This window comes from Lissotriton vulgaris, chromosome 3_1 (assembly GCF_964263255.1).
Source record: "Lissotriton vulgaris chromosome 3_1, aLisVul1.2, whole genome shotgun sequence".
Taxonomy (NCBI): Eukaryota; Metazoa; Chordata; class Amphibia; order Caudata; family Salamandridae; genus Lissotriton; species Lissotriton vulgaris.
Window position 1 is genome coordinate 613,235,429 of NC_141689.1, and position 16,092 is coordinate 613,251,520.

At 40.3% G+C, this 16,092-nt stretch overlaps 1 protein-coding gene across 1 annotated transcript in view; it reads left to right on the plus strand.

Annotated features, from left to right (window-relative positions):
• The window catches only part of ADGRV1 (adhesion G protein-coupled receptor V1), a 1,865,288-nt gene that overhangs the window by 864,128 nt on the left and 985,068 nt on the right, over positions 1-16,092 (plus strand). Inside the window, exons 62-63 of the mRNA XM_086963519.1 lie at positions 4,020-4,143; positions 6,658-6,796. Coding sequence (XP_086819645.1) covers positions 4,020-4,143; positions 6,658-6,796 — 263 coding nt within the window. The remainder of the gene's footprint in view (positions 1-4,019; positions 4,144-6,657; positions 6,797-16,092) is intronic.

Consider the following 16,092-nt stretch of genomic DNA (forward strand, 5'->3'; position numbering starts at 1 on the left):
TGAAGCGGGGGGCACGAGTATAAGGGAAGGGCATCATGGGAAAATAAAGGTAATAGATAAGCGCTGAGTAGCAGTAACTATGACACCCATCATGCCACCTATAGCATAGGGGTATACCAAGTAGCCGCACATCTGAAGTCAAAGAAAGTCATGTGCTCCTTGGCTGGACTGGCGTAGGGAGCAGAGTGTCCTGTCTTTATCTTCCTTGTTTCATTGTTTGTGTTTCCACCCTCCAGCCACACGACTGCAGGCAATATACTTCCACTGATTGGGGAATGTCTCATCATTATCCTCCATTTTGTGCCATGCTAGACCAGAGGCATCCAAAGTGATTCCCACTGGCTTCAGTTCTTAGACCCACTGAGAGACAGATACCAAACATGTGCTACGTGCACATTACACATATACATGCAAATAACATACACAGGATGTCAGTGCAAGTTTCTGTGTATTCACATTACCGCAGAACTTAAAACATATGTGCCTGTCGGTCATATAGATCAAGAGTACGAGTCACAGTATAAATCTCAAAACACAGTATCCTGCCATCACCACTTTATGTGTAATACCCTGGACAGGGACAGTAGTCTTCGGATGACAGCATGTCCCACCAGGTCACAGGACAGGTTCAGGAACTTGCATAGTCATGGACAGGCTTGGGCCTACTCTGGGATCATGCTTAGAAGAGTGTAACGCTACTGCGAATGCAGTCAGGTGCTTGAGGAAGGGGAAGTCACGATATACCATGCAGGGGACATTCTCGTCCCAGCAAACACAAAAAGTTTTGCCTAAAACGAAAAATAATCTGTGAGATTTCATGTAATGAAATGCAGGTTTAAACATGTGCACTAATAATCCACAATTAAAAGCTACTTAGCTTTGACGTATATATTTCATTCCTTCGTGGAGGTTGGTTTTGGAGGTGTGAGGGTCTTGGTGAGGGAGATGATCAGCTGGGTGTCATCGGCGTAGGAGATGACGTTGAGGTTGTGCTGTCTGGCGACGTAGGCGAGGGGTACCATGTAGATGTTGAACAGCGTTGGGCTTAGGGAAGAGCCCTGGGGTACGCCGCAGATGATCTCGGTGGCGGTGGAGCAGAAGGGTGGGAGGCGGACGCACTGAGTTCTACTGGAGAGGAAGGATGTGGTCCAGTCCAGGGCCTTCTCTTGGATCCCGGCGCTGTGTAGGCGTGTTTCTAGTGTGCAGTGGCAGACCATGTCGAAGGCAGCTGACAGGTCCAGGAGGATGACGGCTGCTGTTTCCCCGTTGTCGAGCAGGGTCCTGATGTCGTCTGTGGCGGCGATGAGGGTGGTTTCGGTGCTGTGGTTGCTGCGGAAACCGGACTTGGATGGGTCCAGGATGTTGTTGTCCTCGAGGTAGCGGGTCAGTTTTTTGTTGATACCAGCAAGTAGTCCAGGACATGGTGACCACTTTTTGGGGATCAGAAAGGATGTGGTCCAGTCCAGGGCCTTCTCTTGGATCCCGGCGCTGTGTAAGCGTGTTTCTAGTGTGCAGTGGCAGACCATGTCAAAGGCAGCTGACAGGTCCAGGAGGATGACGGCTGCTGTTTCCCCGTTGTCGAGCAGGGTCCTGATGTAATCTGTGGCGGCGATGAGGGTGGTTTCGGTGCTGTGGTTGCTGCGGAAACCGGACTTGGATGGGTCCAGGATGTTGTTGTCCTCGAGGTAGCGGGTCAGTTTTTTGTTGATACCAGCAAGTGGTCCAGGACATGGTGACCACTTTTTGGGGATCAGGACGCACTCCTGCAGAGGCCTATTGAAGCTTATTGTGTCCCTGTAGCACACATAGGAGGGCAACAAGCTGACTGTTAGAGTCACTCTGGATAGCCAGGGATCAAGGCAAGCTGGTCAAATCTTCCTTCATGCAAATAGCAAGGGAGTCCTTCCAGCAGCAGGGCAGTCCTCCGGGCAGCAGGATGGTCCTTCTTCTGAATCTTCCAGGATTGTTCTGATGAGGTGATCTTAAGGTCCTACTTCTATACCTGGTGCCATCCTTTCTTTGGGGAATTCCCAGACCTACCTCCAAAACTGGTTCTGGTCAAACTGTGTAGGATGACAAAAGGCAGGGCAGGCCTTGAGCCAGGTTCCTTTGTGTGTGCTGTAGGCAGGTACCTACTACCAACAAAAACGAGTTCAGCAAAGTAAGAGGATGAAGGCAAAATGTTTTGGGGAATACTGCATCTAGGATGTCGGTCTAAAAGCAGACATCAGGTGAACAGTCAAATAAATTACAAATGTTTACAAAATTAACATATACAAAACATTATAAAATCCCTCCAGAGACTACCTAATAATGAATATCATAGTGGAAGTCTGAGGGTTTGTTGGAGGGGGGGTGGCAACACCAAATCCTTGCCTACTACAATAATCTATGACGTTTCATGGCACCTAATACCTTTCTACAGCATGTAACACAAAGCGATAGCAATCTACAGCTATATGTATTTTGGATTTGACTATTGGCTTTAACTATGATTATGTCTTTGTAATAAACTTTTAATCATAATTGGATTAAACATAGGCCATCAGACATACCTTTCAATAGTGAACCAATCTTGCTTATAGCCTTCATCATTGGCTTGTCACCATAACCAACTCGGGTATATTGTGTTTAGAGAAAGCTTTCCCACAAGGCGACCATCAAGCATGCAGTCTTAAAATTACAGTTGATCAGTAATATCTCTTCTAGGAGGGTTTAACACAGATTATCACAATGCAAAGCTACTGTCTCCACGGGGAGCTGGAGGGGTAACCAAAATCAAAAGCCTATGTCTGCTACAGTAAACTTTGAGATTCCATCTAACAAAATACTTCTTTACAGGCTTTAATGCAGAGCAAACATAATCTACTCCTCAATGCCTATTGACTTTGACATATGCATTTCACACTAAATATGTCAGTCCAAATTCGTTTTGAATAACTTTTCATAATAATCAGATCAGTTCTTGGTCACCCATGGCCAGAGCAATCGTTTTGTATTAAGCAAAAGCTTTCCCACAAGGCAAAAAGTGCAACACAAGCATACTTTTTTAGTGGAACCACACAACTTCTACCCAATCAAATGCTGTACTGAGTGAAACCAATGTGTGGACAGAGCACAAACCTCTCTCAGTGGTACTTCTGAAAGCTCTTTTTGTATTGATTGAATAGGCTGCACTGTCAAGCCACGTTTAAACATATTGGGAGTATGTTTAAAACTTTGTGAATGATGTATCAGACGTTGCCAATACTTCGAATGTCATAAATGTAAAAGGACCCATATACAGCAGTTCAGTTGTTAGGATAGTAGACTATAATTCATCTGATCATTTAAATTATTCTCATATATGGCTCAAATACTGTTTACATTTGGAAGGAAATAGATGTTCTATCGGTTTACAGACACATTTCCTATGGAGAAGCATGTGCTGAATTTCTAGCATCGAAAAAATGAGCACAGCCTAAGTATCAGAAAACACCTACACCGCACAAAACATGCTAATCAGGAAGATATTTCTATTGAGAAAAATGCACTAATTTTTGACAAAATAGATCTGCAGCCAGAAGCGGGCAAATCTTTGTTAAAAAAAAAAAGAAATTACATCTTCATCAAATGCCCCCCAAAAATACTTAAGAAACCACCTGCTCTGTTAGTAATTGAAACTGCTTTTGAAAATAACACCCTTGTCTTTTTTCTTGCCATCAGTTCATGTGAAAGAAAAGATTGTGCACAGTAGCAATAATTCTTCAAAATAAACATATTTGAAAAGTACAACTGTCTTCACAGTTACTCTGCAAATCTGCTTTTACCTCAGGTGTCAGATCTGTTGTCTGCTGGTGATATGTGAAAATCATATATTTCTAATAAGACTAGTAGTTGCTTGTGCACTTGTAAAATTTAAAATATTATAAAAAGTAACTGAAGCAAGGTTGAGCAAATCATAACAGAACCAGTGCTACCATCAGTCTTTCTCATACTCCCTTGGATTGTAGAATGATATAATGTTTTTGGTATTGCAGGCACTGCAACCATCATTGTGTTGGGGGACCAGGGAGCACTGGGTACAATCGCAATTGCTCCCTCGTCCAGTCAAATTCTCATTGGCGAACCATCGGGGATGTACAATGGAACTGCCACTATCAGGTATGGAAGCTTGTGAACACTGGTAATCTCTGCTTGTACGTCTAAATCACAGTGGCACAGTCATAAAAGTATAAACCAAGATCCCATATTCAAACTTTCCTTGAGTCACAAAGAATTACTGGAGTACTCCTGGAAAACTGCAACATTCACACTTTTACAGGAGTATTCTCCAACATAAAATTTGGAATGCAAAATGGTAATCGGTTACACAATTGTATATACCATAACATATTAAGATTTATTTTGCCAATTGCCATGAAACCAAACACAAATAGTTATAATACCCACAATAAAGACTTCTATTTATGTTCATATTTACGTTTGGTTAATTTTTGCCATGACAAAGTCCTTCTCATAACATTTATCAATGCAATGTTGTTCCATCTCTCTAAATCAGCAAACTGACTCCCGAATGTATAATGCAGAATGTGAATGCATGCAAATGAATAACTTACTGGATGTTCCAGCTACTAAAAAAAATAATAGTAAGGTTGTAGGCCTTTTCAGTCTATGCACCCAGGATCTGGAAAAAAAATTCCCTTATCTATAAGGACTGCCTCAGCATGAGTCAAATTTTATTTGGAGACGCACCTCTTTAAAGAACTATGGACCTCAAGTGCACACAATTATGCTTGCGAATATCAAAGAGCTAATTTTTGCGATTCGCTATTTGATAATCGCGAGCAGCAATGTACAAATGTGTGTCCCAGTAAGTCACAAATTGACCTACCTAATGAATACTAATGAGGTAGGCTCAGTTTGCAACACATTGGGAATTGTGGCTTGCTGGGGTCAGCAGTCCACAATGTCCGTAATTGCTTTTCAATAAAACAATCTTTTTTATTTTAAATGGATCCAGTTTTCCTTAAAGGAAAATGGGATGCATTTCAAAATGAAAAAAATTAAGTTTTCTTTTCATTTTTTAAGAGCAGGCAGTGAGTGGTCCATGGGACCACTGTCTAATTCACTTGTTTTGTGTATGCCCAGCCCTTTTGGTATCTAGAAGACAGTTTATACAGGACATACTGAACAAATTGAACATAAGAACATGTCGGCAGGCCGTTATTTTCTGGCTGGGAGGTTCATCCCCAATCCTGACTTGTCGGGGACTCAAATTTATGACTGAAATTAGAAAGCGGTTACAGGCCTGTCAATGATTACCCAATACATTGCCCAAGGCCCATCCTTTTTATACTACTGATCCCATGCCCATTCTATAAATCCCTACATTGTAAGAGGGGGAGGGATCCGAGTAGAGCTTTAGTTTTAACATTTTTCTTAATTTTGATATTAACTAGTTTTTGTATCCTAACGTAACTTGCGATGCAAACTTTGGCTAATCTTACTTTTCTTATAGTAAGGATTTTTATTAATTCAACAATAAAAACATATTGTATTGTATTGTATTGTATTGTATCAACGGCATTTACCTATGCCCTTGGAAAAGTAAACTAAAATGTTACCATAAAGTATATGCTGCATGCTAATTGTCTGGTATATATAGCAGCAGTCATGCCATTATGCTTTCTAAACAAAATCAGAACTATTTGACGAATAATTATCATTAATCAACAATATTTGCAATGGGTCTGTTAAAAAGGCATTTACATTCACATTTGCTGCAAAATCATTTATTTTTTATCCTCAGCCAAGATGGTTTGATCAATACAAATTAGGCGCTTTATATTAATTAAAGAAAAGGAAATCCTATGTGTTACATGCACTCCACAAAAGCAAAGGGTGAAATGCATTTGACTTGGTTTAATTACCTTTGCATTATAAAAATATATGGGCAATAAATCGGAAAACCAAAAACAAAGAAAATAAAAACACAGACACGAGGGCAAATGTTATGCATCAGAGTTTATGGAAAGGAGAAACTCAGGCCCGGACTGGCCATAGCGGGCACCGGGCAATCCCCCGGTGCGCTGCAAGGGTGGGGGCCGGTTTTGAGCCCCTGAGGGCCGATTTTGTTACAGGGCCATTTTTGCAGCATAGCTGCAACATCGTCCCGCAACAAAATCGACCGGAAACCGGCCCTAGAAAAGCGCTCGGCGGCACCTCCAACCCCCCCCCCCCCGCCCCCCCCCGAGTGGGGGGGGGGGATGGGGGGTGGACGAGCACTTTGCCAGGGCCGGTTTTGGTTCCCAGTACGGCCCTGGAGAAACTATACAGTATAAGTAGGCAATGGTCAAAAAAAGACGAAATGAGGAGTACTTTTTGAATTAACTTATAAGATTAAATTTGGAATTCCTGAAACAAATGTACTGAAAACAAAAATAGGGCTCTGACAACAGTCAACTCTTGATAAATACTGAAGGTTAACAAACTCAAATAAAAAGGCCAAGCAAAATGCTTTAGGTCATTATATAAAACTACTGTCTAATTTGTTAAAACTATGATTATTCTTTGCTGCAATGTAGTGAAGCTACACACCTGTCTTTAATTAAACACTTGAAAAAAGGTGTTTTTTTATACGTGTACAGAGCATAACAACAACTTTCTCCTATGTAGCTTACAGCGTGGCCCAGGAATTTTTGGAGAGATAGTGATAAACTGGAACATTATCCCATCACTTCTGTCTGAATTTGTGGAGACATCTGGGAATTTAACCATGAGAGATTTACAATCTGCAGCTGTAATTCGTATTCAGGTAAGACAACACATTAAACATTTTGTTTGGGTCCTCATAGTAGTTTCGCAGAATTGTATTTGCTTGTAGACAATAGTCACAGTCCTAGAACTCCCACTATTGTCATGTTAGCCCCAGGCACATTTCTGTTGGGGTTACGAGTGGGATCAGTTCATAATTTTGTAAAAGAGTAAGTGCCATGACTATACGTATTCTCGTACGTCCGCAGCCGGCTCTAGTGAATGTCAGGGTGCCGAGTACCAAGACTGTGTTGTCCTGATTCCACCCGCTTTTATCCACCATAAAACACCTCCAGCCCCTTTATCTCACTCTTTCATGTTCTTTTTTTATAACACATAAATCTTCAATGTAAAGAAGCTTTATTAGGAAAGATAGTGTATACAGAACAATAAGTAGTAATATAATATTAATAAGAACTGAACAAACTTGCCTAACAAGAGTTTTGTAAATGTAAAATGTATAAAAGCAAGTTGTGATAAAATAAAATGATGAATAAGTGTGTAATAAAAAATGTATATTTCATGGAATAAACAATCAAGCTTAATTTTGCTAATTATGTGCTTATTGTGGAAATGAAGAGGGGGAAAGGGAAGGGGCAGAATTAGCATTGTTAATAAAATATGTATCAGTATAAAATGATCATTCCGATACATTATGAATATATCATAAGTAAATTAACAACGACAAAATACAAGCAAATAAAGAAGAGAAAATATAAACTACTAGAAGTATAACATAGAATTTGAACAATTCAAGAAGGTTGAAAAAAATGAGGCCTTAAATATAGATAAGTGGCTACATATGCACTTTTTGTGGTTAAATATGATGTGAGGGACTGGCATATGACCTCTCTATTCTGTAGCCCAAAGGAAGAGATTGTGTAAACTCTATCTCACCGATGATGATAGGTTACCACGAGACTTTAGTGGATATATTAGATGTGCATTTCCAATTAGTAGTAATATTTTGGAAGGCAATGGCAAGCAAAAGATCATGCAGCTTCTTGCTAGTATAAATAAGGTGCCATTGTTTATCCAGAGAACCCCCAAAAATTGAGGTAAAATTAATCTGAAGTGATGTTTGGAAGATTTGATTTGAATATTTGTATAGCGCTGAAATGCCATGAGTTGTCTTGCCGCTGCATCTAACAATAGGATGATACAGAATGCTGAACGTTGCTGGTACTAGTTGTTAAAGAGACAGGTTTTTGAAGATTTTCTAAAGGACCAAAGATTGGGACTGTCTTTTAGGGTAAAGGGGAGTGAATTCCAAAGTTTAGCTGTTCCTACAATTAACCTTTTTCCGCCCCAGTGAGCTCTTTTAGTTCTGGGGACCGCCAGGAGCTTAGCGGCATATGATCTTAGAATTATTGATGGAGAGTACCAAGTGAAGCGATCTCTCAGATAGTCTGGGCCAATAATACGTAGCTCCTTAAAGGCTATGCATAGTGATTTAAATGTAATCCTTTTGTTGCTTGGGAGCCAGTGTAGCTTGATAAGTCCCTGGGACACAAATTGGTACTAGGGGATGCTCAGGAGCAGTTGTGCCGATGCGTTTTGTAGCATCTGCAATTTCTGAAAGAATCTTTTTCGGATATTTAGAAAAAATGCATTACCATAATCCAGTTTGGATAGGCCTAGAAAAGTCATGTCAGACGTAATGAAGGGATACATTTTCCTAATCATCTTTAGGATGAAAAAGACTGCTGATACCAGGGCATTGATCTAATCTTTGAAGGTCAATTTATCATCATAGATATTCCCTATCTAGATTCCTTACCTTTCTCATTGGTGATGGCAGCGAGCCCAAGTCTATAGGCCACCAGCTAGATGACCAAAAAGCAGTGTCATTGCCAGGAGGTGAACCTCAGTTTTCTCAGAGTTAAGTTCTAGGGAATTGGTCTTTATCCATTCATTAATCTGGGCCATGCAGATGTTAAAATGTTGTGCTTTTTCTTCTGAGCTGCTGGATACCAAGATGATTAACTGGGTATTGGCAGTGATGGAAATGCTGAGAAGCTGAAGTATCTAACGAGTATGTCTAGTGTGGTAACATATAGATTGAAAAGAGTTGAGTTCAGTGAGGAGCCCTGCCGTACACCACATGTCAAGGCTGATTTGCACATGGCCATGTCTGAACTGGGGTGGTGTGGAGTGCAAAAAAAACAATGGGTTTAGGCCCAGATCTCTGTACTGGGGTGAATGTATGACATTGTTCTGCATTCTGTCAATCAACTGTTGTTTTTGCATTTGTCACCCCGAGTGGGATGGGTATGCTCAGACGTGAGTCCCATGCTCTCCACACCACTGGAGTCAAGCTCTCCTGGCTGAAGACGGTGGATAGCCAGAAACCGGTCCTAGGATGCTTGATTCCGGTCCAGTAAAGACATGGCTTGGCAGTTCGGGCTGGACTGTTCCCATGAGGCACAGGGCCAAGGCTGATTTGCATATGGCCATGTCTGAACTGGGGTGGTGGGGAGTGCAAAAAACGATGGATTTAGACCCAGATCTCTGTACTGGGGTGAATGTATGACATTGTTCTGCATTCTGTCCATCAACTGTTGTTTTCGCAGTTGTCAACCCGAGTGGGATGGGTATGCTCAGACGTGAGTCCCCTGCTCTCCACACCACTGGAGTCAAGCTATCCTGGCTGAAGACGGCTGAAAGCCAGAAACCGGTCCTAGGATGCTTTATTCCGGGCCAGTAAAGACATGGCTTGGCAGTTCAGGCTGGACTGTTCCCATGAGGCACAGGTTCAAGGCTGATTTGCATATGGCCATGTCTGAACTGGGGTGGTGTGGAGTGCAAAAAAAACGATGGATATAGGCACATATCTCTGTACTGGGGTGAATGTATGACATTGTTCTGCATTCTGTCCATCAACTGTTGTTTTTGCATTTGTCACCCCGAGTGGGATGGGTATGCTCAGATGTGAGTCCCATGCTCTCCACACCACTGGAGTCAAGCTATCCTGGCTGAAGACGGCTGATAGCCAGAAACCGGTCCTAGGATGCTTGATTCCAGTCCAGTAAAGACATGGCTTTTGCAGTTCGGGCTGGACTGTTCCCATGAGGCACAGGGTCAAGGCTGATTTGCATATGGCCATGTCTGAACTGGGGTGGTGTGGAGTGCAACAAAACGATGGATTTAGGCCCAGATCTCTGTACTGGGGTGAATGTATGACATTGTTCTGCATTCTGTCCATCAACTGTTGTTTTTGCATTTGTACACCACATGTCAGCCTGAATTGATCTGAGGAGTATGCTCTCATCGCCACATTTTGTTTCCTATTGACAGGAAAGATTAGAGTACTTTAAGATCAGGACATTTTATTCCAAGCTCAGAGGGACGGTCAAGGAAAATGTTGTGATTTACTGTGTCAAAAGCCGAATCAAGGTCCATCAGGATCAAGGCAGCCTTCCCACCTTTGTACAGGATAGATCGCAATCTTCAGAAGCCGCAACAACCTCAGTCCCTCTGCTATATGCTTCTCGAAATCCAAATTGGTTTGGATCCAGAATTTTATTGGAATTTATAAAGGATGTTAATTCCATTTTTAGCGCCTTTTCTACAACTTTCGAAGGAAATGGCAGTCTGGAAATGGGCCTATAGCTGCTGGGCTCCAAGGGCTCCGAGATAGTTTTTTTAATAAAAGGTAGAATAGAGGCCATTTTCCATTCGACTTGAAAGTATCCTATTTAGTGATCTAGTTGAATATGTCTGTCAGGTGGTCACTTACAATTTCTGGTGCAAGGTGGACTATCCTAGGAGTATAAGGGTCTAAGTGTGAACCTGATTTTGTTGTCTTCACTAGTTTTAGGACCTGCTCTATATTGAAGGAGAAAACGTCTCCAGTACTTTGGATGAAGGAGGTATTTCAGTTACTGTTTGCGAGCTTGTAATGTTCAGTTTAATAATGGTGAAGGTGTGGAAGACTTCCTCCACTTTGTCCTGAAGTAATTTTGCTAAAGAATTCCAAAAATCCAGACTGCAGTTGTTATTAATGGGTTCCGTACCTTAACTAGACATTTAAACATAGAGAAAACCTATTTGGTAGAGTTCTTGGACTGTAGGATTTTTTGGGAGAAGTATTTGCTTTTGTTTTCCATAATTAAGTTTTGGTAATCTGTTATATATTGGGAGTAGTTCTTTCTATACTGTACATCATAGTTTGATCTTCACTTTCATTGTCCCCCCCCCCCCTCCGGAAAGCTGTTTTTGCGCTCTAAGGTTTTTAGTAAATCATGGCTCGGAAGGAGTTTTTTACCATTTGGGAAAGGATTTTACGTGAGCTAATAACGTCACGGCTGCACTGATTTATGAAGAGTAGATAAGGGCTGCTGAGTTCACAAGAGATTTAGCATTTGGCTTAGAGTTGGATAGAAATCATTAAAATTCAAGGTGATTGATATTTTGCCAGGCGCGACCTCTGGTAACAGAGGGAGAGTTGTTGTGTCTAGATTGAGGATGTGCAGTACTGATCGTGAACATTGCCGCTTTTGGTCTGACCACAATATTAGCATCACATATGTGACCTTCAGAGAGAAATTGCTCATAAAGAATCCATCTAACATATGGCCTGCTATATGGATGGGATGCTCTACCAGCTGCTAAAAATTTAAATTGGACAAAGGTTCAACTTGCAAAGCTGTGCCACAATCATTTCGTTTTTCTAAATAAAAGTATAAATCTCCTAGTACCGATGAGCCGATACTAGATTCAAGGAAAGGGCTTATATTTTTGACAAATGAAGATCTCATGTCCGGAGGTCGATAAACCAGTAGCCCTCTGAAGGTATACATTTTACTGAGTTCAATTCAAAACAAAAGGATTTTGCAATCCAGACCACTGACGGCTGATGAGCCTGATACTGACAAATTGTCCCTAAAACTAATAGCCAACCCCTCCCCACATAAACGGTTGTCTATCCTAATTGCTCTAAGAATGGAGTAACCAGCCTGAATCCTTTGAGCCAGATCCGACACAGATATTTGGTCTGCCTAGGTCTCTGTGATAAATATTCTGTTGAGATTGTCCGTACCAGCACAAGTCCAAATTATGATTTACTAAGTAATGCATGTTGAGTTCTACTCCCTGGGGATTTACAGGATACAACTGATTTGTCTCCAGTCTTAAAGCCAAAATTGTAGCATATTGGGACACAAAAACACCATGTTTTTGAGATCGCTACTGGAGCATGACCAACAATGAGCCTCTGAGTTTGGGTAGAATTTGGATATGGAGAATGGGATAAAATGAAGTCTATGGTCTTGGTTCCATCTTTTTGTAATAAAAGAGAAAACATTTTCTTAAAGTATATATACATATGGGTATCATAGATAAAGTATAAAGAATGATGGGAGATAATGTCCTTTTCAATGAATTCACACAACCCCACCATAAGAAGAATAGGGAGGTCCAGGAGGTAAAGTAGGGTGTCTGTTCGAAGCAGAAAGTCTTTCATGTTAAGGGAAATAGAAGATTCAATTGCATTAGAGAACCTAATTTTAGTAGGGGTCTAGGTAAAACTGGATGATGAAAACAATTCTTTAGTACAGTATTTGTTCAAAGGGGGGATTTCAGTTTTACTAATATTTATTTCATAGCGAGAAACTAGTGAAAAAGTAAGACTATCCTGTCAGAGAACTGGTAGTGAGATCACACATTTGGAAATAAATAGAAGAATATCATCAGCATAAGCCTCGAGCATTAAACAACGCATGTCATTGAAATCCAGATATTAATGTGTTTTTTCTCTGATCTTAGAAAGAAATGGTTCAAATGTGAGAATAAATAATACAGGTGATAAGGGACAGCCCTGTCACACACCTCTGTGAAGAGTAAAGTAACACAAAGATGCACCATTAATTAGAACAGATGCCTTTTGGGAGTCGTAAAGAGCAAAGATTGAAGAGAAACAATTTTGGACAAAATCATGCCGGTTTAAGGCTTTAATCAGAAAAAGGCCACTCAAGCCCACCAAAGATTTTTTTGCTGTCAATTGTAATAGTTTCAAGAGGATAATCCAGGGCCGGTGCTTTACTTAAGATATTAAAGAATAGTCTTGTGTTATCTGTACTCATACAACCTTTAATTAAGCCCACTTATTCAAGACCAACTAAGCGAGGTAAGAAAGATTCAATATATTAAACAAGAATTTTAGAAACATTATATAGTCAACATTGACCAAGTAGAGGGGTCTATAATGTTCACATAAAGTATGGTCTTTACCAGATTTAGGAATAGGACAAACCACTGCTTCTAAAAAGCTTTCTTTGTGAGAGTGAAGAGAAGAGAAATATGAGTACAAAGTGAGTAATTTTGTTAATAAAATAGAAAAGAAGTAAGAATAAAATTCAACAGAAAAACCATCAGGACTGGGGCGTTTACCTTTTTTTAACAAGTGGAGGGCAGAAGTTATTTCCAAAAGATGACATTTCCTGATCCACTATGGAAAATTGTTTTGTGAGTTTGGCTGATTATCAACTGTCAGAAATGAATCAATATTTGCTTTATCAGGATTAAACTCTGGGGTATAAAGTATTTTATAAAATTTTACAAGATCTTCAAGGATGTCTGAGTCTTGATAGATGGAAGGAAGTACCTGTGGGAGATTGTTGTGAGTCTATTTTGTAACAATCTTTCTTAACTTCAAGATGACTGGCCAAAGGTGTGTCCACTTAATTACCACCCCCATATCTAGAGCTGCTTTCAAGCATGTAATTAGAGGCAGTAGCGGAGGAAATGTTGCTAAATTACAATTTTACAGCAATTACATCTTTCAGAACATCATTGGACTTTGAACAATGATATCTGTGTTCCAGCTGTTTAATATCAGTGATTAAAGAGTTATGTTGGGTGAGGATGGTTTTCTTCGTTCTAAAAACATTGTCAATATTAAAGCTTCATTTGGTAGCTTTAAAGGAGTCCCATAAAAGTTGTGGATGTACATGAGGGTTAAGATGTCTGGAGGAAAAATCAATAGTGAAAGCAGCAAAAGTGTAGGAAAATTGTCCATCAGAGAGTAAGGAGTTGTTAAATTTACATCTGTTGGAGGGTGGCTGTAAAGGAAGTAGGCCAAGATCAGCAGCGGCTGGGCATGATCTGAGATTAATTTGGCTCAAACTCTATTTTAATAAAATTCCAAGAAAGATATTTACTAACAAATATATGATCTAGATTTGTGAGAGTATTATGAACAGGGGAGAAAAAGGTGTATTCATTAGCCCTCAGGCCAAAGGAGTACTACAGATCCATATCTCTAATAAGCTGCCAATGAGCAGTAAAAAGATTTCTTTGGTACGCACACATCGTAGCTGTTGGGGTTATCTAATAAGGGAGGGTCCTGATTTGGTCTTGGTCAACTTCTACAACAATGCTTTTGATTCCACACGCAGCAAGGTGGCATGTGCATTTGATTATGGTCTGGACGTCTTCCAGTTTTATATTACTATGGACACACAATTTCAATATTTAGTCCTGCTCACTTCCAGCTAAACGTGTATGTGGCTATTCCAACTTAGATGTGGTGGGCTCTACCTATTTCTGCCATAATGAGTATGGGGATGTACTAAACTCAATTGTTTTTAAGCATGACTTACTGTTGCTGAAGTGCGAATGTTGTGATAACGGGGAACAAATCCAATCTTTCGTAGTTAGAAATGCTTAATCGGTTATTGACCTGTGTTGGTATCTGCCACTGCCAGCTGTTTGTGTGGTGCCCCTAGGGGTGTACAGTTGGTAGTGAGCGATCATGACCCACTATGTTGCCTTTTCTTTTCTGGACCAAGAAATGTGTAGCATTCCTTATAGCCAATAACATAAATCCTACTAGGCCCAATGGTTGCGAGTTAAATAGGCAGAAATAGAGCCTATTAGAATACTCCAAGAACTAGTAATTAGAAACTTTCCAGATATTAGTTGCAGTTTAAAGGAGAAGATGATTCCCAACATCTTGCTCCCTACCTTTAAACATATCACTTTGTTCCATTAACTCACTCTTGACTCAGAATTTGAATTCCTCCTGAGTTAGGAATAGAGAATGGTTTGATCATTCATGCACACAGTCTTCCCAGAGACTGCAAGTGGCTTTACACTGGTTCCCCGGGTTTAATACCTTAATTAGGCTCCTTTGCCTCGATTATAGGCAGGTCCTTATAGTATGAAAGAAGGTATTACATGAGGAGGCGTAGACCAAAATTACCTTAGCAGTGGAATCTAAAGACCACAAGTTATTTTGGGATACAGTCAATGCACCTTTCTTAATAAAGTATATTATTTTATATCAGGGTGAGGTTTGACAGGACTGTGTTCTAGCCCCTTTGCTCTTTTCACTTTTGATCAATGGGATAGATAATGCTTGCCAGTCTTTACAAGCCAATTCCCCGTGTGCGGCCAAATGCCCTATATCAGTGTTACTATATGCTGATGTTGCTATTTTGTTATCTAGGACCCCGGTTGGCTTGCAGAAATTGAATACTTTCGGGGATGTTTACGCTTAAAAAAAATGGTAATTAATCAAACTAAAAGTTCTACTATGATTGTGGCCACAGATCAATAAAACGTAGATCCATTTTTATTGATAACACAATAATTACTAGATGTCACTCATTTTGCTACCAGGGAGTCCTATTTATGAGTATGGGCTCTTGGGCTCAACAGATTTTAAATGAGAAAGAGAAAATGAGCACAAACTGTCGCAGGTTTTAGGTTGTTCTCGAAATTGAGTTGGTGGCCCATTAAAGAGATGATGGAGATTTATAAGGCATGGGGCTGGACTTTGGGGCCATGTTCCCTGTAAGCCATTGCAAGTAGAGGAAAACAGCTCCTCAAACTTTACTCTGCTTACCAGCTTCCACCTCAACCTTGATTGTTCAACGTGAGGTGGGTTTACAGTATTTGGAGGTTTTGATTTTGGTAAGACCTTTATTACTTTGGTTTTCCAAATGGTTGAAAGATGAAAACAGTTTTAACAAATCAATTATATTAGATTGTCTGGCACTGGATAACGTTTCTCGTATCCCTTGGTTAGCATATATACATTCCTCTCTTAACACCGTATTTAAATTGTCAGTGTTGCTAGATTCCTTTCAAGTGTCAAGTACTAAGAAATGTTATTAAAGATAAGTTTTTATAACACAGAACAGAATATCGGGCAGGCATCGAGAAGTGTAAGCTGGACCTTTTTCCTGCTGCCCTGTAAGGTCACATTTTATTGTCTTTTCTTTAGACTTTGACTGCTGGTCAAGTTTAAAAAAACTGAATAACACAAAGTTGTGAAAGCTGTAACTTTGGAAC